The sequence below is a fragment of the Odontomachus brunneus genome, unplaced genomic scaffold, assembly GCF_010583005.1.
Source record: "Odontomachus brunneus isolate Ranch 3 - 2012 unplaced genomic scaffold, Obru_v1 Obru_scaffold_091, whole genome shotgun sequence".
In the NCBI taxonomy this organism is placed as follows: Eukaryota; Metazoa; Arthropoda; class Insecta; order Hymenoptera; family Formicidae; genus Odontomachus; species Odontomachus brunneus.
In genome coordinates this window covers 1,183,458-1,195,665 of record NW_022639541.1, presented here as the reverse complement: position 1 = coordinate 1,195,665, position 12,208 = coordinate 1,183,458, and the positions used below count along the sequence as shown (strand labels likewise).

General features: G+C 43.1%; 1 protein-coding gene and 1 long non-coding RNA gene across 4 annotated transcripts in view; one reads left to right on the top strand and one right to left on the bottom strand.

The window, feature by feature from the left end:
* The window catches only part of LOC116848222, a 68,071-nt gene that overhangs the window by 16,456 nt on the left and 39,407 nt on the right, over positions 1 to 12,208 (bottom strand). The gene's annotated exons all lie outside the window — the stretch shown is intronic.
* The window catches only part of LOC116848221 (discoidin domain-containing receptor 2-like), a 254,478-nt gene that overhangs the window by 205,527 nt on the left and 36,743 nt on the right, over positions 1 to 12,208 (top strand). For all 3 annotated transcript variants that reach the window (XM_032824095.1, XM_032824097.1, XM_032824096.1), the window contains 3 exons: positions 4,421 to 4,760; positions 6,660 to 6,850; positions 7,133 to 7,314. In XM_032824095.1, the coding sequence (XP_032679986.1) occupies positions 4,421 to 4,760; positions 6,660 to 6,850; positions 7,133 to 7,314 (713 nt within the window). The remainder of the gene's footprint in view (positions 1 to 4,420; positions 4,761 to 6,659; positions 6,851 to 7,132; positions 7,315 to 12,208) is intronic.

Below are 12,208 nucleotides of genomic sequence, written 5' to 3'. Positions count from 1 at the left end.
AGAATCTCACTACGACGAATTCCCTGCGGCTCCCGCGGAACGTGTCTTTGTGGATTACCGAAAGTATGTTTTAAAACAATGTTTGAACGACGTGCCGGCTGTTGCCGAAATTTGCGGTTATGCGAGTCCCCACGAGGAGAGTTGGAATATCCGCGAGAGGGAGAGAGGTTTTAATTCCGACGTATGAGCTTTCAATTTCAGCGATTATGCAGCGCGCGATATCGGCGATTATAATGATAAAATGGTCAAATTAATTGGAACGTTATAAATTACGGCAAAATTTTACTTTTTAATTAATTTCGAGTAAACTTTAATGAAATTTCACTCGCTCAATTACCCGGATAACCAATGCAGAAAGATAAGAGAGAAAGAGAGAGAGAGAGAGAGAAATGTGGCATGCAATAATGACGCTTCGTCGTATTTTTAATAAGAAAAAAGGGGGATCCTCCGAATGACACAAAATCAATGTGTTAGTTAATTATTCGATGAAATAAAGATTGCCGTAGATGGGAATTTTTTCACGATCGGCCGCGTGTAATCCCGTCGGGGGAACTATTCGCTGAATTAATCGTTACTTCGTTATCAGTTAAAAATACGCCAACATTGCGTGTACAGCGCGGCATACACGGCGACATTTATTTGATATCTGCAACGGCATGCTCTCCTCCTCCCTCTCGCCAACCGAGACCGCTAAACTGCCGACATTTACGAGATGGCCGTGCGTTCATTTGATTTACTAATATGCAAAACGTCGACGTAAAAATACACACAGGTATAATTTAATCGCGATGACGCGTTTAACATTAATTACTACTCTCTCGCATTCGATACGCGCGTTAATCGTAACGGACACGCATTACCTGGCAATTTTGCGAAAGCAGGAGAGAGAGAGAGAGAGAGAGAAAGAGAGAGACACGAGGGGGACACGGAAGTTAGAAAGATAACACGCGGCCAATCTTGCAGAAATTGCATCAAAACGAAGTTATTTTGCCGCGCGTAAAACGACAAAACGGAGTTTTCGCAGCGCGCTGCCGCGCCAGGAAAGAAAAAAGAATTCGCGCAAGAACGTGCTGGAGAATTCCGCACGCGAATGCGCCACAAAAAGGCGTACAGCGGGTCGCGGGGACGACAGCGGAAAACTCGGTAGCCGCTGTTGCAACCGTGAATCCGTGCACGTTGCTCTCGTGTGCGTGATTCTTTTTCGTTTCTTCCTACACACACACCGACACACACACACACACACACACACACACACACACACACATATATATTCTTTTTTCTCATCCTGCTGTCCGAACGACTACCGAAGTAAAACGTAACGACAGAAATGTGCGACACCGAATTTGCCGGAATAAACTGCGCGACGACGACCGTGACGAAAATGCAATTTAAAATTTCATGAGGGAAAAAATCGCCCGCGACGCGAGGAAGTAATAATTCTCGAAACAACGTCATTTCTCGATAGGAAGCAAACTAGGAAGGATTATTCTTTCTCTCTCTCTCTCTCTCTCTCTCTCTCTCTCTCTCTCTCTCTCTCTCTCTCTCTCTCTCTCTTTCTCTTTCTGTGGCGGGCGCGTTCGCGAAAGCCCGAGCGTAAATTTTGCAAAATGAAAAAGCTAGTCGGACAAAACACGAATAATAAAACAAACCAGAGTAAAATGAGATCCGGCAAAAAAAGCGTAGACGCGTGCGCGCCGTCGGTGCACTCCTCGTATAAAAGCTAATCCTTATCGGCTAATGCATTTGCCGGTAATTATTTATAACAAGATGAAACGCAATCCCCTTAACGGACGGGACGGGAGAGGAGCGAGAGAAAACGCGGCCGGGCACGCGAGGAGCCGGTGGAAAGCATATCGTATCGTTTTTCGTTAAAAAGCGCATTATTAAACACCGCGGGAATGACGCGTATAATTACGCTGCCGAAAGAACAAACGCGACGGGAGTTTAATTACGCAATTTTTGCGTATAAAACAGCCCATCGACAAAAGCGTAATATAATACGTTTACACGACGTGAAAGCTCCGCCGCTCGCTCTTTCATGTGATATCGCGCCGATAGTAAATGGGAAACGTTATCTCGCGCGTTTACGCGAGAGAGAAAGGTGGGGGAGAATGAACAACACGCATACATACATACACATACATACTCGGAGACACACGACCCCTTCGCGCGTAACGAACTTCGCGCATCCTCGCAACATCCTCAGTGAAGTCGTACGTCAAAGCGCATATAGGTTAATTATGCGCTCCACATATGCTCTCACGCGTCTATCTCGCACGTTTTGTAATCCTCGCCTCCTCAAAGGCAGATCTTCGCGCGTACCTTATGCACGATTAGCTTAATCCCCGCGCGCCCTCCTTGAGAAAAGCTTCGCTCCTGTCTCATCCGCGTCACGCTCTGTATATATATATATATATGTGTGTGTGTGTGTGTATGTGCACACTCGGGGAGAATTAACAACGCGAATGATAAACACGGCGAGCAAGAAGCGCGGAGTCTTCTAATAATAAACCTGCGTAAAGATACATCGCGTGAGCGGGTAGAAAGCCGCACTCTCGGCGGGCAAACGAATCGAACTCGAGAAGCGACCGATGCGACGCAATATAACGCGGCTGCCGTTAGTTACCGGCGGCCGTATAATGTATAATGATATAACGGGGATAATAGCGTCGGAAATAATATTATAATGATAACAATTATTAATTGCAAACATAATGCCGCGGTAATCATGGACGATATTATGATACCGTCGCAGTGCTTCAAATTTCATATCGTGCATTACGTCGAACGATCACAAATATGCCCCGTCGGACGACCACAAATACGCCCGTCGAAAGATGACACAGAAACGAATCTCGGATTATCTGGAAATATGGGTCTGGTAGATTTGGGAAAATAATAAAATAAAAAGAAAAAATTGACAGTACACGGAACAAACAAACAAATCCAGTTGCAGCAACGAAAATCTGCGCGTGGTAGTTAGATCTCGTTGCAACATGTGGATACCTAAAAGTATAGCTGCACACGCAGGAAAATATCATTTCACCCTATTAAGAAAAGAGATTATTCAATTTGCTCTCCTTCCTCTATGTTATGGTTATCTTCAACACGAAATAACTCTTTGATAAGAATCATAAAATATGACCATCAAATTTACACTGGAAAAAATGCTCAAAAATTTATTGTGAGATATAAAATCTACTTCCGTATGAAGTAAACTTTATTATATTCCATAAATAAATTTTAATGTATTTTTTCTCAGTGTGGAAAAAACTCGGAAATATATTTTGAATAAATATGATGCTTATGATGTATTTACAACAGATTTACGGATATATGAACTTATGAAATGCTTAAAACAACATTTATTTTATATATTTTTCCGTGTGTGTGCTAATAGGTATAAATTTAGCTATAAAACCGATGTAGTAACAAAAATTTCAATTATAACAGCAAATTTTTAGCAACAGATACATTTTCAGCGAGCGCTAATTAGTTGCGACATAGAAAATACTTTAAGATCTAATTGGGACCCAACCTGATTTCCCACAATAATCATAGATTCTAAATGGGAAATTTATGCAGATTCTGATTAGAAATATAATGTTTTAAACATGCAAATCTAAGTGCGAAATCCAGACAAGTTCTATTTAGTCGTCTCCAACGTTTTTTCAAAGATTTTTCTGGTTTATATTTTAAACTAAAATTGAGCAAAATACTAACAAGTAAACCTATCTAAAAGGTACACTCCGATTTCTTTCTAATTTGGCACAAATGTAGAAGTACAAAAAATATACCAAACGCAATATACATAAGTGCATAAGAAATAAAATTTAATACAAGATATAATTAAATAATTTTAATAAAATCAGCATAACGGAGATACGAACCATTCTATTTTTTAGCCGAGATTCCAACTGAAATATTTCAAATCTGTGCTAAATTAGTTAAAAATGGTTCGAATCTCGGCCAGACCGAGAAATAGTTTGTATAAATAATTTTTTTCAACTTTTTACATGTTTTGTTTAAATATTTGATTATTTATACAAATAATTTTACACATTTGATTTTATATTCATAATAAGCAAACCAAAAACGTCTATATCTTATATTCAATTTTATTTCTTATGCATTTATGTTGTACTTGGTGATGATAGGAGTGAGAACATTAAAAAGCTATAAACTGCCCGTGAAATTCAAAATGAAAAAGCCAAAATGAAAAAATATGACCTAAATATTTTTTACTTACTACTTTTGTACTTCTACATTAGAAAGAAATCGGAGTGTAACTTTTTGGTAGGTTTACTTGTAAGGAATTTCTATGCGAGTTTTTTTCCCGTGTAACAGCACACGCGTGTCATTGTTTAGTTCTCGTATTACGATGGGGAATTAATCTCTCTTTGCTGTTTTCTTTTTTTAGACGTAGCGCATGGCAACTTCACGCCCGAGGAAGCACCGACAACTGAGTCGCCGATCCAAAGCGACGTCTTCGTCGAGAAGAACGGCGCCGCCGAGGGGGAACTCCCGGTCTCGACGGCGACGCACGACGACCCCACGTACATGGCGATCGTGATCGGCGTGTTGACCGCCGTGATACTTCTGCTGGCCGTGGCGATATTTCTGATTGTCTCACGGCACCGGCAACGTAAGTGTTTCGCCAGCCCGATGACCGGCAAAGCCCCGTCCCACCTGGGCTCCACCTGCGCCACCGTCGAGAAAGGCGCCGCGCTGATGGCGTACACCTTGGAGGACGACGAGAGGTAAAAAAGTTTTACCGATTACTCCGGTAATAAGTAATGTAAAAAGAGAGAAACGAGCGACGTAAATCGCGTCTTTGAGCGGCTTCGTTAAAAATTCGCGTGCACTTTCGCGCAAATCCGCCGACAGAATCGATCCCCTCGTCACTTAATCAGACGGGTCTCGCCCGAAAAAAGTGGAAGAAGAGAAAAATGAAGTCAGAGAGATTATTTCAAGACGACCCTCGATCGGTGTTATTAACCGTAATTTCTAAATTAATGCGCCAAAAGACTGATTGTGAGCCGATAATTAATGCAACAGCCACTGATAGTAAACAAGTCGGCCAACTTTGGACAATACACTCAAGAAAAAATATTTTTCTAGTTCAAGAATTCTAAGTGTCATAGTCAAAATTTGTCGCTGTTTTTTATATCTATTAGAAAATCGTCTATGATACAGATAGAATTTACAGCAACAACAGCATTCTAGCAATATCTGCAAAGAATGTGGTTAAGTTTAACCCCATTTTATGTGGCATTTGAAATCTTAAACTAATTTTTTTTTTCTATTAAATTGTAGCTACTGATGAGTATAGATTAAAGATATATAAGTATCAAAGTAATGCACTTCACCATTTGGGAGAAAATGGCTCACAAAGATACGTATTCCTTTCTGTCAAAATGATTGGTGTCGTTAGAACTCTTACAGCAAAAGTATAGGAAATGTTGCGATTTTGAATACCGCAAAATGAGGCTAAAAGTTTATGGGAGACTTTCTTATTAACTTTCGCAAATAATTCAGGTAGAAATTTTATTTGTTGTTTATACTGATTAAATACAAAACATGCGATATCGCAATGTTTGCAGTTATTTATTCATCTTAGCTAATTCTTCGTATATAATTTCCGTTATGTGGCTGAAAGACTATTTTTTGAGTGCAGTTATTATTTTCTACCAACATTCTTTTTGTCTCTTTTTCGTTCGTTCGTTTGTTACACGACTGCGGCAACGTCTGGACGAGCGAGTACAGAGAAGTTCGCGAATACGAGTTCGCTTTTGCATCGCGAAACACGATGCTTTAACGATAACATAAGAGAAACCGCTGCGCCGCCGTGGCGGGAGGCGTCGTCGTATTCCTCGTTTCTTCTCGGAGTTTGTGTTCGCGCAGGACACGGCACGATGACGGAAACGGCCTTCCAATAAACTTTCCATCCACCGTGCTCGTTAGCGAACGTCCAATAACGTCCAATAACGGACATCCTCGGGCAATATATCGAGTTTATGCGGCACACGAATGTCTCCAGAGGAGAGAGATCCTCCTGGCCGCCGCCGCCTCGGTAACTTGGAAGCATCTCGCCCGCGCGAGCAAGCTTCGGCATCGATCCCCCGGAGCTCCCTCGCCCGCTTTGTGCAACCCGATATTGCAGCTGCAAGCTTCCTACCAAAAGAGAACGTGTAACGCGCAAGCTGAAGTAGTCGAGCTCGCGAGCGCGAAAACGCCGGCTTTGCGCGCCGGCCTTTGACGGGCCTCCCGTGCGCGCGTGCCAAATTCGCGAGCGGAAAATATGTTGTCTCGGAAACACAGCGGGGGAGTACATCGAAGATAGAGACACTTGCGCGCCCGTGCCAGTGAGGATCAGGCCGGGTCACGTCGCATTACCGATGCGTTTCGCGATTTCCCCTGCGACAGACGCGGCGCGTAGCGTAATTCACCTTAGACACGAGCTTCTAACCTAGACTTGTCCTCTCTTGATTGTTTAATGTCTGTCGTGAATTTCTTCGCGACAGGGTGTCACGGAGGAGAGAACGGACTAGTTTGATCACGCTCATATTTGTCAATTAATACAGCCTCATATTCGTCAATTAATCCTTGATAAGGAGGTGAAACAATGAATTAACTAGCAGCCCCCCGTGTGCTTTCAGATACGCGGGCGGCTCGTTGCCGACTCTGCCGCGAGACCTCGGCAATCGTCTCCTGGATATCGTGAAGCTGGACGACTACCAGGAGCCGTACCAGGCGCTGAGGTACGCGCCCTACTACAGCTACAGCACCGTCGTTATGGAGATGAAAGACATGATGCTGAACAACAAGGGCACCAACATCAATCACTCAGGTATGCGACGCTCATACACATCTACGCACATCCTACGCCCACACCTACAGCTACGCGTATCTCGCGCGCGACTATGCACGCACTTACTACGCGACTCTCTCCACACACACACACACACATACATGCACACATAAGCGCGTAAACGCACCCACGAGTACACGTAGACACGCACGTAGGCTCCTGTGCACCCACATACGTCCCGGCAACAAAGCATTTACCCTGACCGCAATCAATACGCCATCCCCTTCTGCGCTCGCTCCTCCTTTGCTATATCATCCGCAGCGGTGTACGCGAACGGTGCAGTTGACACGTCGTACGATTATGCGGTACCGGAACTCGGCACGGTGCCTCTGCTCAATCAGGACGCCGGCGCCGGCCGCGGGGCGACCGTCTCCAACGCCAGCGGCGACCAGGACAGCCTCTTCTCCAAGAGCTCGCGCGGCACGAAGACGGAGGACAAGAAGGTAAGGGAAAGAAACACTTGCGCGTGTACACTCCCATTGCCTCTATCTCTTTCTCTCCCTTGTGGGAGATTCCCTTCGCCCTTCGATCCCGCGTCGCGATCGCAATATTATACACTGAAGTGGAACTATTCGCGCGTGTCGTTTCCTAGCACGTGGAGAGAAGATATAATGAGAGTAGACTGAGAGGAAAAATTGTCAAATTCACTAGAAATTTTCTACAGCACTTTCGGTACCAATCTTAGGTCCTTTTCTTGCTCTAACAAGAAAGCATTAGCAGCAATAATATGTACATGAAGTTATAATCAACAACACTATAGTACACTAAGAAAAAAATGTAAATTTATTTGCGAGATATAACGTTTATTTCTATGAGATTAATTCTGCAAAAAATAAACTTTTATCCAATAAATTATCTTGTAAGTGCTTTTCTGTAGTGTAACATTAATTACATTGAGAAGGAAATACTTGAAAATTTATTTATGCGATATAAAGTTTATTTACAGAAATCAACTTTATATTCCATAAATAAATGTTCAAGTATTTTTTCTCGGCGCATACGTTTCTTGACTATAATTATTCCACTCATTGAAATTAACCACCCTCAGCGTCACAATTTTTACGATTTAACAAACTTTAGCATGCAAATATAATCACAAATATCAAACAATTTTTTCTCAGTGTGATAAAGCGGGATAAAATTCTTCATTAAACTCCGGCAACGTATCGCGAGGGAATGAGAAGTTAAATCGAGAAAAATGAAGAAAAAAAAGATCAAATCTCTAAATTGGAATAATAAACAAGGGCAGACCTGCGAAAAGCATTTTTCCATCTATTCTCGATATCGATCGGTTTGGTTGTGTAAATTGAATCATTCGTCGCTAACTGCAAACGACACAGCGAGAGAGAGAGAGAGAGAGAGAGAGAGAGAGAGAGAGAGAATCCGACATCTCTGATTTTTCATTATTTATATTGCTCGGTTTATTTGATATATGTGCAATATCGCGAGAGCGGCGAGGACCCTAAATTAATCGCCACGCCAAAAGAAAAAGCGACAACGTTAAAGTTCACGGGTCGACTAATCCTGGCGCGTGCACTGTATAAATAAAGAGGGTTGTTCGAGGAGGGAGAAAAAAGAGAAAAAGAGGGAGAGAGAGAAGAAAGAAAAACAGCGTACGCCGGGTCGCGCGGTCGCCATTAAGCTCCGTGCTCGGCGGGGGATAAATTCACAATTAATAATTTAAATCAATACGGTGGAACGAGTGCGGAACATTTGGGGCGGATATACCTCCCGCGGGTACAGTATAACGTAGCTCGTATCCAGAATGCCAGAACAGCGCGCGAGGGCGGAAAAGAGCGCGGATACCCCCCGAGCCGACATCGAATGCGCGAGACGATCCCCTGGGTTCTCCATCGGCATAAAAAGAATCACGGGATCGCGGCCGTAGGTCAATCTAAAAGCGCGCGTTGCCCGCGCACGTATATGTACGCCCGTGCTTGTGTACGTGTGCGTGTTCGGCACTGACAAGCGCTTTTTTCATTATCGGCCGATACGATCGGTCCAGAGACCGGCGGCGGACGTTTCGTTCGCGATACAACGAGATCTCCCCACGGGAATGCATAAAGTCCCGCGCGAGTTTACTTTTCATATACAGAAATAATAGGCCGTAAAAATATCGCGGTGAAATATTCGCGCGCGCGATGCTCCTCGTGGCGCGCATTGATCGTCATCGGATTAAGGATTGTTCCGGTGGGATCGAAACAATCCATAATCTGTAGCAACGCTACGATGAGGACGTTTGAGAAAATCAAATTTCCTCCGCGAAATCGGTGTAAAGATACTGTTATCTCGTTGTATACACTGTGAAAAATTTGTGTAAAATTCCATGTAATTATGAGACCAAGTATAGTTGTAAATTTACATACGTATCAAAATGTGTCTTTCGTCTATATAAATATATTTTATGTGATAATTACATGTGTAAATTTACATCTATAATAGTTGGTCTTAAAATTACCCACTATAATAGATGTAATTTTACACGAATTTTTTACAATGTACTTTAAGAGAAGAAAGTTGTCAATTTTGCTTAATGATTACAATCATTCTCGCGGCGCCAAATATACACGGAGAGAATATTATAGATTTTCTTTCCATATAAATTCGTTTCATTTTATTATGCTTGTAAGTAGTCCAGATTGTCAGCAAGATCTATCTTGCTGAACAACATAGCAAATTTTTTAATAACACATTTCAGTTCCTAAAATACATATGAGTAGCACATATGAAATAATTGCAGACTGTTGCTCGACCGATTTCTCGGTTGTAACATTCTGCAATACTTTCTGCAATAGAATTCTTCCCCGAGTATAATTATTTCACCATGCAATTTATAGTCAGCAATAACGAATGCTGTTACCTCAGCGTGTATCGGTATCTGTTCCGGTGGATTTGTCTCGCTGAATCCTCTCATCGCGATCAAAAATAACCAACAGTCAGCCCGTGACTTTTTTCCGCTCGAAAACAGTTGCGCTGCATTTATTAGTTTCATCTCTAATAGGCGCGCCGGTCGACGTAGCTACGCTTGATATGTAAAAAATAACGTCCACCTCGTCGCCGCCCGCGCACTCCCCGGAAGCAATTAGCGCGGCGATATCTCGTCGCGAGGATCGGTGGCTCGCGAGATATCATCCCCGTGACAGGCGCGACACGACCTCGCAAAAGGATAATTGGTGCGAACTACCCGGCCGCGTTCACGCGTGGTGTTGCAAAAACGAGCGGCGGTGTATCGCGCCGCTCTCTTGCTTAAACAATAAATCCCGGTCGAGGCCGCAACCCGCATAGAAAATTTCTTGAGATCTGTAATTAAGATCTCTAATTAATCCAGCCTGATTTTCCAGAATAATTATAGATTTTGGTGTTTCAAACATACAACTCCAAGTGGGTGAAATCATCAAAGATTTCCCAATATTTTTTCTGGTCTTTATTTTATGTTGAAATTGAATAAAACATATAAATTTTACAAATAATTATATTATTTTTTTAAATGCTCAGTGTTTTTTAAAAATAGTTTATTTTCTGATATTTTATTCTATTGAATAAAAATAGTTGGTCCAAAAATGGAAGTCTCTTCTGAGTCAAAATTTTGATCCTACTTTCTATTATCACAACCTTACTATTCCATCCAACATCTATTTTGATATTTTGAAATTTATAATACAACCTATTTTGATGCTAAAGAAAGTGAAAAGGGAAATTTCAGGCATCATTAGAGAGTCAAAGTAGAAGTAAATTATATCATTAGAATTAAACCTACTTTGCTAATTTAGCTCCTACTGCGTTGTAACATTTAAGATTTAATTTTGACTCGAATTGTTTGATACCATAAAAGTATACCGACATTACCGACTGAGAAAAAAGCCCGAGTTATTCCTGTTTCGATTTTAAACAGAGAACCTACCTTTATTTGCGACAAGAATTGGATTCTCAATTAGTATCGTAGCGGGATCTTGCAGCATCCGAGTCGAAATTTGGGCATTTCTATTAGAATGTATGTTGCGTCTGGGAAAATCTTGAAAAATTTCTACGCGGATATAGGACGAAAGGATAGTCAATTACGACAGAATGTCAATCTATTCCTTGATTACAAAATCCTATAATAATTTTTATTGTAAAGTTCTCTCTCCTTGTATATAATCAACACTGAAATTATTACATTACGGATTCATAAATGGCTTTTGAAACCAGCAATTTCTAGCCACCATCAAGAAGACAAAGAGTTTCATGTATCTAAAATAAGGGAAGGGTGAAACGCGTGTATTCCCCACGTCGCAAAAGGGTGATATTCTGCGAGTTTATCGCGTCAGTCGGATTTGACGTTCCGTTTCCGGAAAAATCTTAGAAAATTTCTGTGCCGGAAGATCAAGTCGACGATCGTGGCCGGCAGTGGCGAGCGTGACTGCCCGCGTGCGGTATTGTTGTCGCGGAACGCCTCGTTCGTTTGCCAGTCCATTTGATCGATCGATCGATCGATCGATCGATCCTCGCACGGCTGACCGTTCATTCTGCAAACGAACTCCCGCTGACGCGTCCTGTCGACGGAAGCCCCTCCGCGAGTTACGCCGCGCAACCCTCGTGGAATGTATTATCATTACGCGGTCCGGCGGCTTCCGGTTCGCTCCGTTAATTGCGACGAGGAAGCGCGTCGTGTAATCACGTTCCCGACCGGGCCGTGTCCAGTCGCCGCGAGCGAACGAGCGAGCGAGCGGATGAGTGGATGGCGAGCCGACATTGCGAAAATATTACGCGATAGAGGTCGATTTCACGGCCAAGCGTATGTCCTCCATGTACATACATATTTCCCCGAGTGCTCGGGGACGGGGGGAGGAATGGACGCCACGCGTCGTCCTGTCTGTCTCTCCCTCCGTGCGCGAGAACGTACGACCCGGCGGAATTTCATGACGCGGCTAATTTCTTTTTTTAAGAGCCGTGTGGTGCACCCGTCGCGTCGACGTGATCCCCGAGCGGGTTCTCCCCCCAACGGCGTTCACGGCCTTCACCACGGTGTCCAGCCGCCACACGGCGGCAAGGTGACATCGCGCGTGAGCGCGGATGTTACACGCGGATGAATTATTTCCGCCGGAAGTAAACAGCGTTGATCTTGGATTACGTCGGATTATACACGCGTGTTTTACGAACATATATGTGTGTGCCTGCATACTATTATATATATTATATAATATATAGGCAACATCGTCGCGCACGGCCTTAGCTATCTAACCCGGCGCGTATTATCGCGGTAAAACTTCCACGGTTAAACACGCTCTCGTTTACTCGCTCTCTTTCTCTCTCTCTCTCTCTCTCTCTCTCTCTCTCTCTCTCTCTCTCTCTCTCTCT